The sequence below is a fragment of the Gracilinanus agilis genome, chromosome 3 (assembly GCF_016433145.1).
Source record: "Gracilinanus agilis isolate LMUSP501 chromosome 3, AgileGrace, whole genome shotgun sequence".
NCBI lineage: Eukaryota > Metazoa > Chordata > Mammalia > Didelphimorphia > Didelphidae > Gracilinanus > Gracilinanus agilis.
Genome location: NC_058132.1, coordinates 212,650,693 through 212,664,284, shown reverse-complemented (window position 1 = coordinate 212,664,284; position 13,592 = coordinate 212,650,693). Strand labels below are relative to the sequence as shown.

Sequence of the window (13,592 nt, the reverse complement as noted above, 5' to 3'; positions counted from 1 at the left end):
ATTTTTTGTGAGGAAAAACTGGAGAGATGGAGGACAAACATTTTTTTTAATTAAATTGATTTCAGGTGAGTTGACTGTCTGGACTGAAGGAGTAGTCATTAAATATTTCCCAGTTCATTTGGAACATGGTCTCCAGGAAACTCTCGTAGGGATCTATGCATGAACCTATACTATTTAACATTTTGAGCACGGATTTGGCTGAGGAGATGGATGATATCCTTATCAAATTTGAATGACACAAAGCTGGAAGGGGGGTGGCAGATACATTGGATGAACTAAGAAGAACTTATCAGGCCACCACTTTTGTTTAAATATCTGTTGGATATTACAAAAAGTCTTCAAGCGTGCCAAGTTGTACTATAAACCTTTGCCCTTCCTTAACACTTAATTGAAATGAACAGAAACGGTCAGAGACAGAGTGATGTTAATGCTGCTCCCTTCTTCCAACTGGTGGGGTCAGTGGGGAAATATTTTGTATCTCAGCTAACTAATGACAATGGTTACATCTTCCTTCCTTCTCCTTACCTCTGCTGATTCAGCCTAAAAAATTGTGGGCAGCAACTTGAAGATGGATATTATTTTCTGCTACACCAGAAATATCAGAAAAATTTTAGAAACTACCAGATCATCCATTTACTTCTCAAAGTGTTCCTGGCGGTGGCTGCTGCTGCTGCTGCTTCCTCTTCTTCCTCCTCCTCCTCCTTCTTTTTCTTCTTCTTCTTCATAAAAGGAAGAGAAGGAGGGGCTCAGGCAGCCTTTATTTGGGAAGTATCCCCAATGGCTTCATGTCATTTGTTTCCAATAATTCTTTTTCACAAGCAGGAGCCATCCTCTTGAAGCTTACAGTGGATTCTAGTGAATGAGAATACAGAAGGTTTCAAACAAAGGCTAGAGGCAGATGACTGACCAAGAAGAGCTCCTAAGATTTTTTTTCATGATTAGTGGAGTGAATTGTTGATATTATCCACAATCTGTGGTAACTGAGTAGTTCTTTCTTCTGTTGTTCTGGGCTAGAACTGGTAGGTTCCTTCTCCAGTGTCAGAGGTGGACATCTTTACAACTCAGAACAGTAACACTCTAGACATCCAGATTTTCCAACCCTCAAAGTTTTTATCAACAATAAGGCAACTAATGTTAGTGAACTTCAGAAACCTGAAAAAGATTCCAGGAACATTATTTATGTTTCTGCTTGTTCACATCCTAATTCTCTGATAATCTCCTCATGCTAATCAGCATTAATCACTATCTTACATTTAAACAGTTTTCACATCTTGAGTAGTTCTTTCCACAGCTGTTAGCTAGTGTATTAGGTTGTAATTTAAAGCCTCTGTTTTCCAAAAATAAAATGGATGTTCTTTGAAGTTCAAAAAAAAACAAAAACTTTTCTATAGAGTTCTGATTTTAAAAATACCTCTCATTAAAAAAAAAAAGTAATAATCTCATCAGCTACTAGAGGAAAAAGAAAGGAACAGGGATAAGTCCAGAAAAAAACTGTGCCTCTGAATGGTAAATTTAAATGCAAATATTTTAACCCTTATTATAGCATTAATTCAGTCTTTACTACTGCTAAGAGGTCACCGCTTTGATCAGTCACAGCATATACATGCTTACAGTGCTTATTTACATTATTCATGCCCCTTGACCAAATATTTCATTGTGTGCTGTAATTTTCTCTTAATTAAGTTTTTAAAGGGTACACAGTAAGAAGTTCAGGCTAAGCTGTGCTTTCTTTGATGTGCAGGCATTTAATGATGAATTCAGCTTGAATCAAATTCAGATCCCTCCAAGAAGGGATTTACAATCACAATGATGAAGTATTAGGTCAGTCAGGATTTTCATAGCCATACAACTCTCATGACTGTTTTGACCATTATTTTATATGGCAGGGTAAGCCTGAAGCAAAAAGAGTCTTCATTTCTCCATTTTCATATGCTTAAAACATTTCAAATGGACATAAGGAATAGGGATGGGCCAGGTAACAGCATCAGTCTAGTCCATAGGTCTTATTTAAAATCATAAATCTAGAGCTGGAAGAGACCTCAGACACCATCTAGTTTAACTCTCTCCTTTTACAGATGAGATAAATGAAGCCAAGGGAAGTTACATGGTGTAGCCAAGGTCACAGAGTATCAGAGACGAGATTTGAAACTAGGTCCTTTGACTTCTTATCTGTTACCATATTAACGTAATACTTACAGAGTTCTGCTTAAAATAGTATGTCTTTGAAAGAGCTAGATGTTACAGTGGTTCGAGAGCCAAAACTGGAGACCAAGAAGTCTTGGGTTCAAATTTGGCCTCAGACACTTCCTTGCCATGTGATCCCAGACAAGTCACTTAACCCCAATTGCTTAACCCTTACCTCTCTTCTGCTTTAGAATGATATTATCAATTCTAAAAGTTAAAAAAAAAATACAATGCCTTTTAATGGTGTAAATGTGAGAATTATCCTCATTTTTCCGCACTTGAATTCAAAAGTTTGCTTAAAATCCTGCTTAACTGTCTACTTTTCTTTTCCTTTTTTTTAATATAGCATAGATACCTGTGAATTACACATAGATATCCCGAGTAATTTTACAGAGTAAAATAGCCTAAACTATCTAGGTGCTCAGGATGAACATTGTAACCCAACTTAGTATGTGATTTTGTTATGAAAGAAGTTTTTATATCTCTCCCTCTACATCACTCAAATATTCTATGGGATAATTTTCTATTGCCTCTCATTTTATAGACAGTAAGCTTGAGGTAGTAGGTTATCAGTGTCCTTAATACTGAGTTAGTGCCAGAGGTGGACAACTTTACAACTCTGCTACTTAGTTCTAGGTCCATTTAGCAGTGAAGAAAGGAAATAATACCAATGCACAGTGAATGCTAAGGGAAAAGCAGTTCATATAATAGCTCATGACTGTATGGTGCATTATAGTTTGAAATGTTCTTTCCTGACAACAATCCAGTGCTGTGAGGAGTGAAAGTGTTATCCAAGTTTTGTAAGAAACTGAGACTTCTGACTCCCTCTACTACAGTATTCTTCTTCATGTTATAAATGTTAGTTGAAGATTAACTGAAAGACAGCTAGGTGGCAGAGTGGATAGTGTGCTGGCCTAAAATCAGGAGGTCCTGAGTTCAAATGTAGCCTCCAATGCTTACTAGCTATGTGACACTAGGCAGGTCACTTAACCTCATTTGCCTAGCCCTTACCCTTCTATCTTAAGAGTTGCTTCTAAGATAGAAAGTAAGGGTATAAACAAAAAAAAATATTAATTGAAGGAAAGGGGACTAGAAGATGAATAATTTATGATATTACTAAAAGCAAAAACAAAAATATATAATTATTATTAGCAATAGCATATTAGTGAACAAATTCTCTTATAACCCATTAGCTAAACATGGCTCTCAGGAAAATCCTAAGGGGAAAATATTTTCACTATGTACAACCGGACAAATTATTTCTTTTTTCAAAGTTTCTTACACTTGCTGCAATAATAATAAAAAGGAAGAGAAAGAATATCTATCTAGTGCCTTATGATTTTTAGTGCCATTAACTTATTATGTGACTGTGAGCTTGTTCATCTGTAAAGGGAGGGTCTAAGACTAGATCAGGATTTCTTAAACAATATTTGTAGCATATGAATGTTCTATAAACCAATTAAGAGTTCTCTGAGAAAAGGTTAATGTTTATAGTAGTTTCTCTTCTGAATTAATCATAAAATTATTTATGTAAAAAAATATGTATAGCATTTTACATGAATGTATAATAACAATACTTAGCATTTATATACTCCTACTATATGCCAGCCATTGTGCTACATGCTTTATTAATTTCTCATTTATTACTCACAACTAGTCACACAAGAAAGTGAGGCACACCAAGGTTACGTGACTTGCCAAGGATCATATAGTTCTAGCTAGTTAAGTGTCTTAAGGCTGGATTTTGAATTTAGGTCTTTCTAACTCCAGGCCCAGTGCTCTAGCTACTGTGTCACCTAGCCACCTTATATTCCTATTTCTATTTTGGTTCAAAATTTCCCCAAATCCTTTTTTTATCTCAGGAATATACCATACCTCTTAAATCTGCCAGATCACCATGTATGAGGTATCTCTATATGTTTCAAGACCAGAAATGTTCATGAGCAAATTAGCTTGGAAAATACTGTACTAGATAGTTTCCAATGACGCTTACAGCTCTTAAGTTCCATTCTAAGATTATTCTATCATTTCATGCTTAAAACAAGTTTGTTAGCTTCGCAGAGCAAGTATTATAATCTCTACTTTGCACATGAAAAAATAGGCCTACAGAGGTCAAGGAATTTGCTGAAGAAACCCAACCACTGGGTTTCTGTGGTTGAACTGGAACTACAGCCCAAAGCATAGATGCCAAAGACTATGTTCCCTCCCCACCCCATTTCCTCTCATCAAGGCTTAAAAGTCACAAGGCATCCATTTCTCTTCTTTATGGAGATATAGTAATTTTACTATTGATATTTTATCACCAAGATTATTTTTAGGATATGACTAATTATCCCATAAGTACAACTTTAATTGCTTGGACTTTTCAGGGCTTTTATTTAGTGTAACAGACCTTCCTTTGTTAGTGCCAGTTGAGAGAAGATTCCATCAGTTATTAGTAGAAAATAGAAGAGGGAAGGGTAACAATTACATCAGCTCCAGGTAGGCCTGCCTCTCCAATAAAAACCAGTTCCACAACTCACCACATTATTTACAAAAAATATGCTGAGCCTGCCAGAGGTTTTGGTGAGAGATAGTCATTCTTTCAGACCTCTAAAGCACTCATTTAATATATGCTCCAGCATTAATATAATTCAATCTATGTTATCTACAAAAGCAGGAAATAACATAGTCCCTGCCATTAAGGAGCTTTCATTTCCAATAAAAACCTATCCAAAAGTGTCAATAGGCACAAAATATGATTGTTAATATCCTAAAAAAAAAAACAAATGCAAAGAACCTAGAGCTCTGAAGAGAATCTGATTTCCTGGACCTTAAAAAATAATCATAGCTATCATTTATATAGCACTTTATGGTTTACTTTTATAAATTTTACTTCTTTAGGTCCTTACAACAACCTTGAGAGGTAGATATTATTATTATTAATATTTTATAGGTGAGAAAACTGAGGCAAATAGGAGTTAAGAGGCTTGCCTAAGATCACAGCTAAGAAGTGTGTAAGACAAGGTTTGTTTAAATTCAGATCTTCCTGACCCTTGGCACAGCTAGCCCTCTACTGTACCACCTAGTGAGTCACAAATGCACAAATCACAAGAAAAATTGAGATAATGATTAAGTCACAAGAATTAGTCCCTTACTCACTACAGTGGAAAAATTATTTCATTTGGCAGTTTTAGTTTTTATTTCCCCCTTTTTCTTTCTCTTCTTTAAGGGGGAAAAAAGAATAAAAATTAACATTTCAAATTAAATAGACACTTATTGAGCTTCTACTTTGCCTACTAAGTGTCAGGGGCCAGATTTGAACTCTGGTCATCCTGTCTCCAGGCCCAGCTCTTTTATCCACTATACCTCCTAACAAACTTCATAGAACCTTCAAAGCCCAATTTCAGTGCCATCTCTTTCAGGAGGCTTTTTCTGATTCACCCAGAAGCTACTAGTGGCTCCCTCCCTCATAAGACTTACCTTGTTTTTCCTTTGTGTTTTTTCCCCATTTCCTTATATATTTTGTATTTACTAATATAAGAGAAACAGTATAGTAGATCATGTGTTGGCCTTTAAAGTCAGAAAGATGCAGGTTCAAGACTTGCCCCTGACACATGCTGATTGGTACAACAGTCCAAAGTCACTTAGCCTCTTAGTTTCCCAGGCAACAACACTCTAAGAATGTAAACTATGATGGAAATGCTGATCACTATTTGGTAGGGTGAGAAATTAATATTGAATTGGGATATTTTTGTAAAATAATTTTCCCTTTGGTCCACTCCAAAACAGTGATTTTTCTAAGGTCAAGCCAAAACAGTTTCTTCCCCAGGCTTTTAAACTGGGTTAGATTCTCCCTTCTTTTGTTTAGATCTTAAAAGGATAACAAGATTAAGGGTAGGGTTGGGAGACTTGGTGAACACTAATTAGGAGTATGCCCTGGACCTGGCCACATGGAAAGAAGGAAAGGATATGTTGGTGTCCTTCCTTGGATGGACAAAAAACCATCTCTTCCTGTGATGAAGTAATGAGAGAGGAGTTGGGGTCTCTAAGTCCACCTCCTCAGGGGTGCTATTTACCAACCGGAGTTGTCTTGGAATGTCCAAGAGAGGGACTGAATGATAAGGTCACAAATGTTATGGAAGGCCTACACAAGAGAGGTTTAGCCTTTTTTACCCTGTTCCTTTGTGACCATTTGGATTATGGAAGGAATCAACTGGCCTGTTTAGATTGTGTTGAACAGTCGATTAATAAATTAACTTACAATTAATACAGCCTCTAGAATTTCAACCGTTCGACCAGCTTCTCTCTACTAGGAGAAAGAAAGAGTGAGAGGGGAGGGAGAGAGAGAGAGAGTTAGTTAGTTAGTTAGTTAGTTAGTTAGTTAGTTAGTTAGTTAGTNAGAGAGAGAGAGTTAGTTAGTTAGTTAGTTAGTTAGTTAGTTAGTTAGTTAGTTAGTTAGTTTTCCTGGACAGGTATCTAATGGGATCATCTTTAGGAAAATGGCTTTGACAGTTGTGTATAAGACACATCACACAGTGGGAAAGGGACTAGAGGCTATTTAAAAGGGCATCTTAATAATTTTGATAGGGGATAAGAAGTGAATGGCCTAAGTCAGGAAGGTAGTAGTATGAATCCTGATGACAAGGTAGATTCAGAAGTTTTATGGAGGTATTGAACAATCAATAAGACATGTGACAGATTAAATTGGATGAAAAGGGTTGAGGGGGGAGGAAAATGAAAGATGATTCTACAGATTCCAACATGAGTGATTGAGACACTACAGAAAATATCAAGAGATATAGGGATTCAGAGAAACATGGGAAAATTGAGTAGAAAAACCAGTAGAGTAATTTATATAGTAACAACATTGTAAAGAGAAATAACTTTAAATGACTTAAGTACTCTGATCATTATGATGATCAGTCACAACTCTAGAAGACACGTGATGAAACATGCTATCTACCTCATGACAGGCAAGTGATTGACTCAAGGTGGAGCCTGAAATGAATATTTTTTTGGATACGGTCATTGCAGCAGTTTTGTTTTGTTTTTTTTTTTTTTGCTTGACTATATACTTGTTACAAAAGGTTTATTTTTTCTTTTTTGTTTTTTAATGGGGAATAGAGAAAAATAGGAGGGAGAGAAAATAATAGTATTTTCATTGAAAAGGAATATATTTAATTTTTTAAAAAACAGAATTAAAAACTTTAGAAGAAAGCGTTAAAGAGGAAGAGAAAAAATTCAGTCTTAGATATGCTAATGATCAGGAATGATGATCATTAACTTAGTACTTTGAGAAAAGTCAGTGATGTTTTTGAATGCATCATCTTGAAGAAATGTTGTTTAAAACTCCTTAAAACTTTTACTTAATGGGGAAAAAATTATGTTCAATTACTTCATTAATGACAATCACTTCGTAGTTATCTTCTGGGGATTCTGTTCCTTTATTTTTTGCAATGACAGGCATCACTACCAACACATAAACAAAACATTATTGCCTCTTTCTTTCAATATTGGCAATGTTCTTAGTTTACCACTTTACAGTTAGTATTTGGTGTTTTCTTACAGAAGGCAGCAGACTGCCCCGACAAAGGCTATCTCTAGATGTGAACCCAAAACCTGTGCCAGGAACAGAGAGGTCAGATGGCCTGCAAGCTTCAGCCCAGCCACAGTATTGCAACACAAACAGACCGAAGTCAAAACCATCTATTGTTAAGTCATGTGCTCCTGCCACTCATCCTGAAGTTGCAGCAGATGAAGTGTTGAAGAAAAGAGGTAAAGTGATTTCTTTCCTGAAAGCAATTTAATGTGTCCAGCAAAGTGATTAGATTATAAGCCTTTGCATCAGCACTAATGTATATCTAGAAGAGACCCAATGCATCTTAATGAAAAGAGAAGTAGGATGAAGTATTTCTTCCTGCAATAAATGTTGATAAATAAGCGGGTGTGCTTTCTTTCTTACTAATCTGACAGTGTTGTACACCTAAGTAGACCAAGTCTTCTTCCTAAGTACCCAATTCTATGGCTACTATTTTAATAAAGCATAGATGGCCAATTTTTATAATATTTTGCCATAAGATTTTCTTTATCCAAATAACCTATAAAGTACATATTATTAAAAGTAAAATGTAAGCATTTTAAATGAAACTAATCCTTACTTTAGATATGCTATTGTTTATATCAGAAAAAATATTATCCATTTACATTTAATTCAGTTAACCTGCTTAAAAATAATAACTCATGAATAGGGATTGAAAATAACATACCATGTAATATTTTAATAATATTGAAACATGTTATTTGTACATATATGTATACACACACACACACACAGGATTATTCAAAAAGAAAGAGGTTTATAAAATCACAGTATCTCAAAGGAGGAAGGGTATTTAGAGAGCACCCCTATGCCTAGAATGAGCTCTCTTAATCTCTGCCTTCTGGAATTCCTGGCTCCATTCAAGGTGCAGATAAAATGAAAACTCCTATATAATTTCTTTCTGATCCTCCAAGTAATTAGCACTACTCCCTCTCCCAAAGGTTACTTCATTGGTACTTTCTACAGTGTTTTTGGTTACTCATCAATGTCTATCATTGTTCTCTCTCCCCACCCCAATAAAAAGTAAACTCCTTGAGGATCAGGACTACTTTTCAGCTTGTGCTTAGTACAATGGCTTTTATAGTCAGCACTTAATAAACATTGGTTGAATAGAACTGGGAAGCAGGGGACAGAAAAGAATAGATAATATTTCTGTTTACCAGAAGACTTGATAGAATTCTCCTTTCAAATTCCCATTCAATAATATCCATTTTTGGGGGCTCCATTTTGAAATACTTTCTCAACTTTTGCAAAGGTGTGTGTGTGTGTGTGTGTGTGTGTGTGTGTGTGATAAATATGCCTTTATTGAGATAAGAACAATTTGCCTATTTATTTCTGGGAAATATACAAAACCTTGGTGACAATTTTAGGAAATAGGGCAAGATTAGCTCAAATAAACCTGGTTTGGATGTTGTTTCTATAATTACATGCTGCCTAGCTCTAAGAACAACAGAATCCTGAACTGAAATACCTCTTGTCCATATTTCATGCCATTACCTCATTTAGGCCTCTCCCAATCACTGTGTCAACTCCACACAAGTTCTTGGGCTCTACTACAAAGAGCCTCCTTTACCAAGATGGCCAATAGTACAAAGTTTCCTACTGGTATACAGCTGAAATTGTATTTATGACAGTACAGACATATTAGAGTATGGGGGGTAGAATAGTCCAAAATGACCCTATTGGAGAAGCTCACTTGTCTCATCTTTTTCTGCTGGAGTCCCCTAAGAAGCCCAGCTGCCCTGGAATCACCTTCTCCCTTGCCCAGCTTAAGTCACTTAATGAAAAGTTTGCTCTAATGTTCTTCCAGCATGGCCTGTGCTTTCTTTTTTTGTACTATAAAAGAGGAAAAGCTCCATTTGGAAATTTGATTTTCACAAATGAAAAAGATCCTCAGACCGCATGTTCACCTTTTTTTTTTTTTTAACATTTTTTCTCTTGTTTAACAATTAATTTTAGGTCCCAATATTGAGAAATCAGTGAAGGACTTACAGCGCTGCACTGTATCTCTGACCAGATATCGAGTAATGATCAAAGAGGAAGTGGATAATTCAGTGAAAAAGATCAAAGCCGCTTTTGCTGAGTTACACAGCTGGTAAGCCATTCAACTCAGGAGCTAGAAACTTATGGCAGCAGGTAAGGCACTCCTGCAGGTATGAGCATCAGAGAGGAAACTATTTATTTTATCCATAAAAATCACAGAGCAACAAGTTACCAGCTGACCTTTTAAGCAAGGCTGAAGTGCGTATCTGAAAAGAAAAAAGAACAGAGCACATTTCAATGAAAGGAAACCTGATATGCATAATTCTTTGAAGTTTAGAAAGCTGGCACAAAAGAATATAAATGATATGGAACAAAACACTCCACAAATAGATGAGATATTTTGACCAATCTGTGAAAGCTTAATACCATGAATTCTATCAAAAGGAAATTTTTTTTTTCTAGCCATATCTGTCTGAGATAAGGAAATAACCTCCTGTAACAAACTTAGCTAAGTTCATGAAATCCCTTTCTTTGGTAGCCTTTTAGAACAGATTCAGTAAATACTGCCTTGTGGTGATTTAGGGTTAGTCCTTTAAAGGGGGATGAATTTAGCTATTTCTTGACATTACTTAAATCCCTCTGAATCTATGGATGCCAAAGCCTGGAATGAAAAATCTTGTTATTACTAAAGGCTAAAGTACAACTGATAACAAGATACTACTCTGGTAAAAGAGATAACTGAATGATTCTTCTATAGGGGAAGAAAATAAACTTTTATATAGGTCCTACTATGTGCCAGACACTGTACAAAGTGCCTTTTCCAAACATTATGTCATTTGATTTCACAACAATCCTATGAGGTAGATGGTGTTTTTAATCTTCATTTTTATAACTGAAGAAATAGAGACAAACTGAGATTAAACAACTGGCCCAGGGTCACACAGGTAGTAAGTGACTGAGGCCAGTTTTGAACTCAGGTCTTCTTGCCTCCAGGCCCAGGACTCTATCCAGTGTGCCACAGATTTGGCTTAATGAGGGAAAGCCATCTAAGGTCTAAGGTCTTAAATCTTTAAATAGAGAAAGTTTTAGGCCAGGGAGTGTCAAACTCAAAATGGAAATAGATTCCTGCAAGATACATATAGATTTAGAAACACAAATGAACATTTTCTATATTGTGCTGTATGTTTATTTTGTTAAATGTTTCTCAATTAGATTTTTAAAAAATTTTTTAAACCCTTAACTTTCTGTGTATTGATTTTATAGGTGGAAGATTGGCAAGGGTAGGCAATGGGGGTCAGGTGACTTGCCCAGGGTCACACAGCTGGGAAGTGTCTGAGGCCGGATTTGAACCTAGGACCTCCTGTCTCTAGGCCTGGCTCTCAATCCACTGAGCTACCCAGCTGCCCTCTCAATTAGATTTTAACCTGATTCAGTCACTGAAGTTTTATCTGCTGCACCCATCATGATCTTGATAACTGATTTAGACCACCAAAGGAATAATGTGGCATACATACAATAATAACAGTTACCATTTTTATAGCACTTTAAGGTGTGCAAATCAGTTTACATTTGTTATACTTCATTCAATCCTCACATCAACCCTGTGAGATAGGTACTTTTATTATTCTCATTTTATAGATGAGGACACTGAGGCTGAAAGTCTAATAATAATATTATAGCTAACATTTATATAGCAGTTACTATGTGCCAGGCACACTGCTAATCAATTTATAATTGTGATCTCATTTGATTCTCACACCCACGCTGAGAGATAAGTGCTAGTATCTTTACAAATGAGAAAACTGAGGTAAACAGAGGTTAAGTGATTTACCCAGCTGCACAGCTAATAAGTGTCTGAGATGGGATTTAAACTCAGATCTTGTTGACTCCTGGTCCAGTACTTTCTTTACCTCACCACCTCACTGCAGAGCTGAAAGAGATTTATTAGACCCAAAAGACATGGGTTCTTCACATCCTGGTTCTGATTCATTAAGTCAGTTAAGTTTTCTAAGCTTTGGTTTCCTCATTTCTAAAATAAGGAAGGTAGAATATATAATCTCTAAGTTCTTTTCCAGTCTTAAGACAAGATTCTTCATGTTACCTATGTATCAGCTAATACCCAAAGTCATTCTTTGATGTACCTGCCTCTGGAGTTTGGACAAGTAACTTGAACTCTTCCCAGGTCCTAATTCAACACTGTTCTTTCAGAAGAAGGAAAACATAAGCACTTTCAGTACAGAAACTATTTTCTTTTTTGTCTTTATAGCTCCAAACTAGTACAATATTTTACTCATAATTGATGCTTAATAAATGTTTGTTCAATTTAACTGAATCATGATTATGATACATGCCATTTATGATTAATCTAATACTTAATGATGGTCCCTAAAACCTAGCCATTATTTATTTCTAAGAAAGGCTAAAGAAAGATTTAGAAGAAAATACAACATACTGAATTAGAAAAGATTGAGTAGAATAATTGGCTTTGGAGGTAAGGAGCCCCTTGTACCATTCTCTAACCCCCTTCCAAAGTTTTTTTCAGTGAATTATCCTTTTTTATCTACAATATTTTCTGAGGAATTGTCCATTGACTATTTTTTTTTAAAAACCCTTACCTTCCATCTTGGAGTCAATACTGTGTATTGGCTCCAAGGCAGAAGAGTGGTAAGGGTAGGCAATGGGAGTCAAGTGACTTGCCCAGGGTCACAAGGCTGGGAAGTGGCTGAAGCCAGATTTGAACCTAGGACCTCCTGTCTCTAGGCCTGGCTCTCAATCCAGTGAGCTACCCAGCTGCCCCTGACCATTGGCTATTTTTCACTAGAATCATGGATCAAGAGCTGAAAGAGGTGTTAAAGAACAACTAGTTCACTTCGCTCATTTGATAGGTTAGAATAAGACTCCCCTGAAGCTCAGGGAAGTTAAATCATTGACTCACCCAAAGTCACACAGGTAAGTAGTTATCAAAGGCAAGATTTGAAAATGAACTCACCTGACTCTGGAGCTAGGTGGTACAGTGGATAAAGTGCCAGGCCAACAGTTAAGAAGACCTGTTACTAGCTGTATGACCGGGCAAGTCACTTAACCCTGTTTGCCTCAGTTTCTTCATATGTAAAATGAGTTGGAGAAGGAAATGGCAAACTATTCGAGTATCTTTGCTAAGAAAACCCCAAATGGGGTCATGAAGAGCCAGATACAACTGAATAACTCAATTAGTTCAGAGCCAGTACTTTTCTCCTTGTATCCTACCATTAGTATCAGATAAAAAAAAGACAGCCTTCTTACTTGCCCCAAACACAGGCCCAAAATGTGTTTGATTGCATGTGATCAGCAATTTTGAGAAGCTAGAAACATTAAATAAAATATATGGTTCCATTATTGTTGCTGTTATCAGCCTGATCTCTTTACACTGTGACTGAAAAATAAAACCCCACAACTTCTAAACCTTTCTTCTGCTAGAATTATTCAGCTACTTAGATAAAGGAGCATTTTAGAGAAAATTAAAGAATGTAGGCATTGAAAGGAACTGAAGGGATCCTACTGAGGTCCAATGGGAGTAGAGTTCAATGCCTTCATTTCATTATTATTATTAACATAATAATATCTCACATTTACCTAGTGCTCAATACTTACAAAACTCTTTAAAAACATTACATTTGTAATGGAGGATTACCAGGGAAGTTAACTAAATTATCTGTGAGTTCACATTTCCACTTGACCTTCAGAAGTCCCGAGATGTTGACTGTATAAAGTAACTTGTGAAGAAACAGCTCAGAAAAGTTCAAAGACTTAACCTGAGGTCAAGATCACACAGCAACTAAACTGTGATCCCACAGAGCTAAGATCC

At 36.2% G+C, this 13,592-nt stretch overlaps 1 protein-coding gene across 1 annotated transcript in view; it reads left to right on the top strand.

The window, feature by feature from the left end:
- The window catches only part of SPATS2L (spermatogenesis associated serine rich 2 like), a 237,913-nt gene that overhangs the window by 182,490 nt on the left and 41,831 nt on the right, over positions 1-13,592 (top strand). The window contains exons 6-7 of the mRNA XM_044669666.1: positions 7,735-7,941; positions 9,725-9,860. Of these exons, the coding sequence (XP_044525601.1) occupies positions 7,735-7,941; positions 9,725-9,860 (343 nt within the window). The remainder of the gene's footprint in view (positions 1-7,734; positions 7,942-9,724; positions 9,861-13,592) is intronic.